General features: G+C 47.1%; 1 protein-coding gene across 1 annotated transcript in view; it reads left to right on the top strand.

The window, feature by feature from the left end:
* LOC119592434 (alpha-1-inhibitor 3-like) overlaps nucleotides 1-784 on the top strand; it is a 14,695-nt gene that overhangs the window by 3,259 nt on the left and 10,652 nt on the right. The window contains exons 5-6 of the mRNA XM_037941258.1: nucleotides 259-432; nucleotides 680-747. Of these exons, the coding sequence (XP_037797186.1) occupies nucleotides 259-432; nucleotides 680-747 (242 nt within the window). The remainder of the gene's footprint in view (nucleotides 1-258; nucleotides 433-679; nucleotides 748-784) is intronic.

Below are 784 nucleotides of genomic sequence, written 5' to 3'. Positions count from 1 at the left end.
AAATGCGATTCTTGCTCCCTCGTTTTCAATGAAATCTGCTTTATCTTGTGGCAGGAAATGGCGTTAGTAGTTTGCCTAAGAACTGCTGAGAATAAAGGTTATGAATATAGTGTAAAACCCGTGGTCAGGGGGAAACGCAAACCTTAGACCCATTTATCTCAAAACTTGATTGTGGCGAGGTCGCGTCTCGCATTCTCAACACCCCATCATATGTATGTTTGTATGCGTGTGCACATAGACCCCCCCCCCCCACAACAGGAGTGGTGGACCGGAGCAGCGAACTGGCAGCGCAAGACCTCCACTACCGACCGTCCGCGGAAACCCTTCTGCTGGCGAGCCTCCAACCCCGACGCGGCTGTAGCTGGTCTCCCCCGCAGGTCGACGACGAGAAGTACTGCGCCAGGAAGGTCTTCGAAGGCAGTCTCGGCGAGGGTGAGTTGGCCTTACTTATATTAAGTGTGTCCAAAGACTAGTCAACCTCTTCTGTGAAATAATGTTAGAAATTTAAATAATTAAAACTGAACCGTAGAGCATACAGCCTATGCATGTCTCCTTTGCTTAGTAGGAAATATTAACCAAATAGAAACAAAAGATACCTGTATCACAGAAGGCAGTAAGAAGTGCGTGGCTACTCCTGCAGCGCGAAGCTAAATCCTAAATCTGTTTCCTGTACCCGCAGATCCTTCGCATTCCTTCGGAGAGCATAGCTACTCGAGTGATTACGTAGATAGTCTCAAGATGTTTGACGTAAGTACACATATGTAGCGAAAAATTTTGTATATGC

This window comes from Penaeus monodon, chromosome 30 (genome assembly GCF_015228065.2).
Source record: "Penaeus monodon isolate SGIC_2016 chromosome 30, NSTDA_Pmon_1, whole genome shotgun sequence".
In the NCBI taxonomy this organism is placed as follows: Eukaryota; Metazoa; Arthropoda; class Malacostraca; order Decapoda; family Penaeidae; genus Penaeus; species Penaeus monodon.
This window is presented reverse-complemented; position numbering and strand designations above follow the sequence as displayed.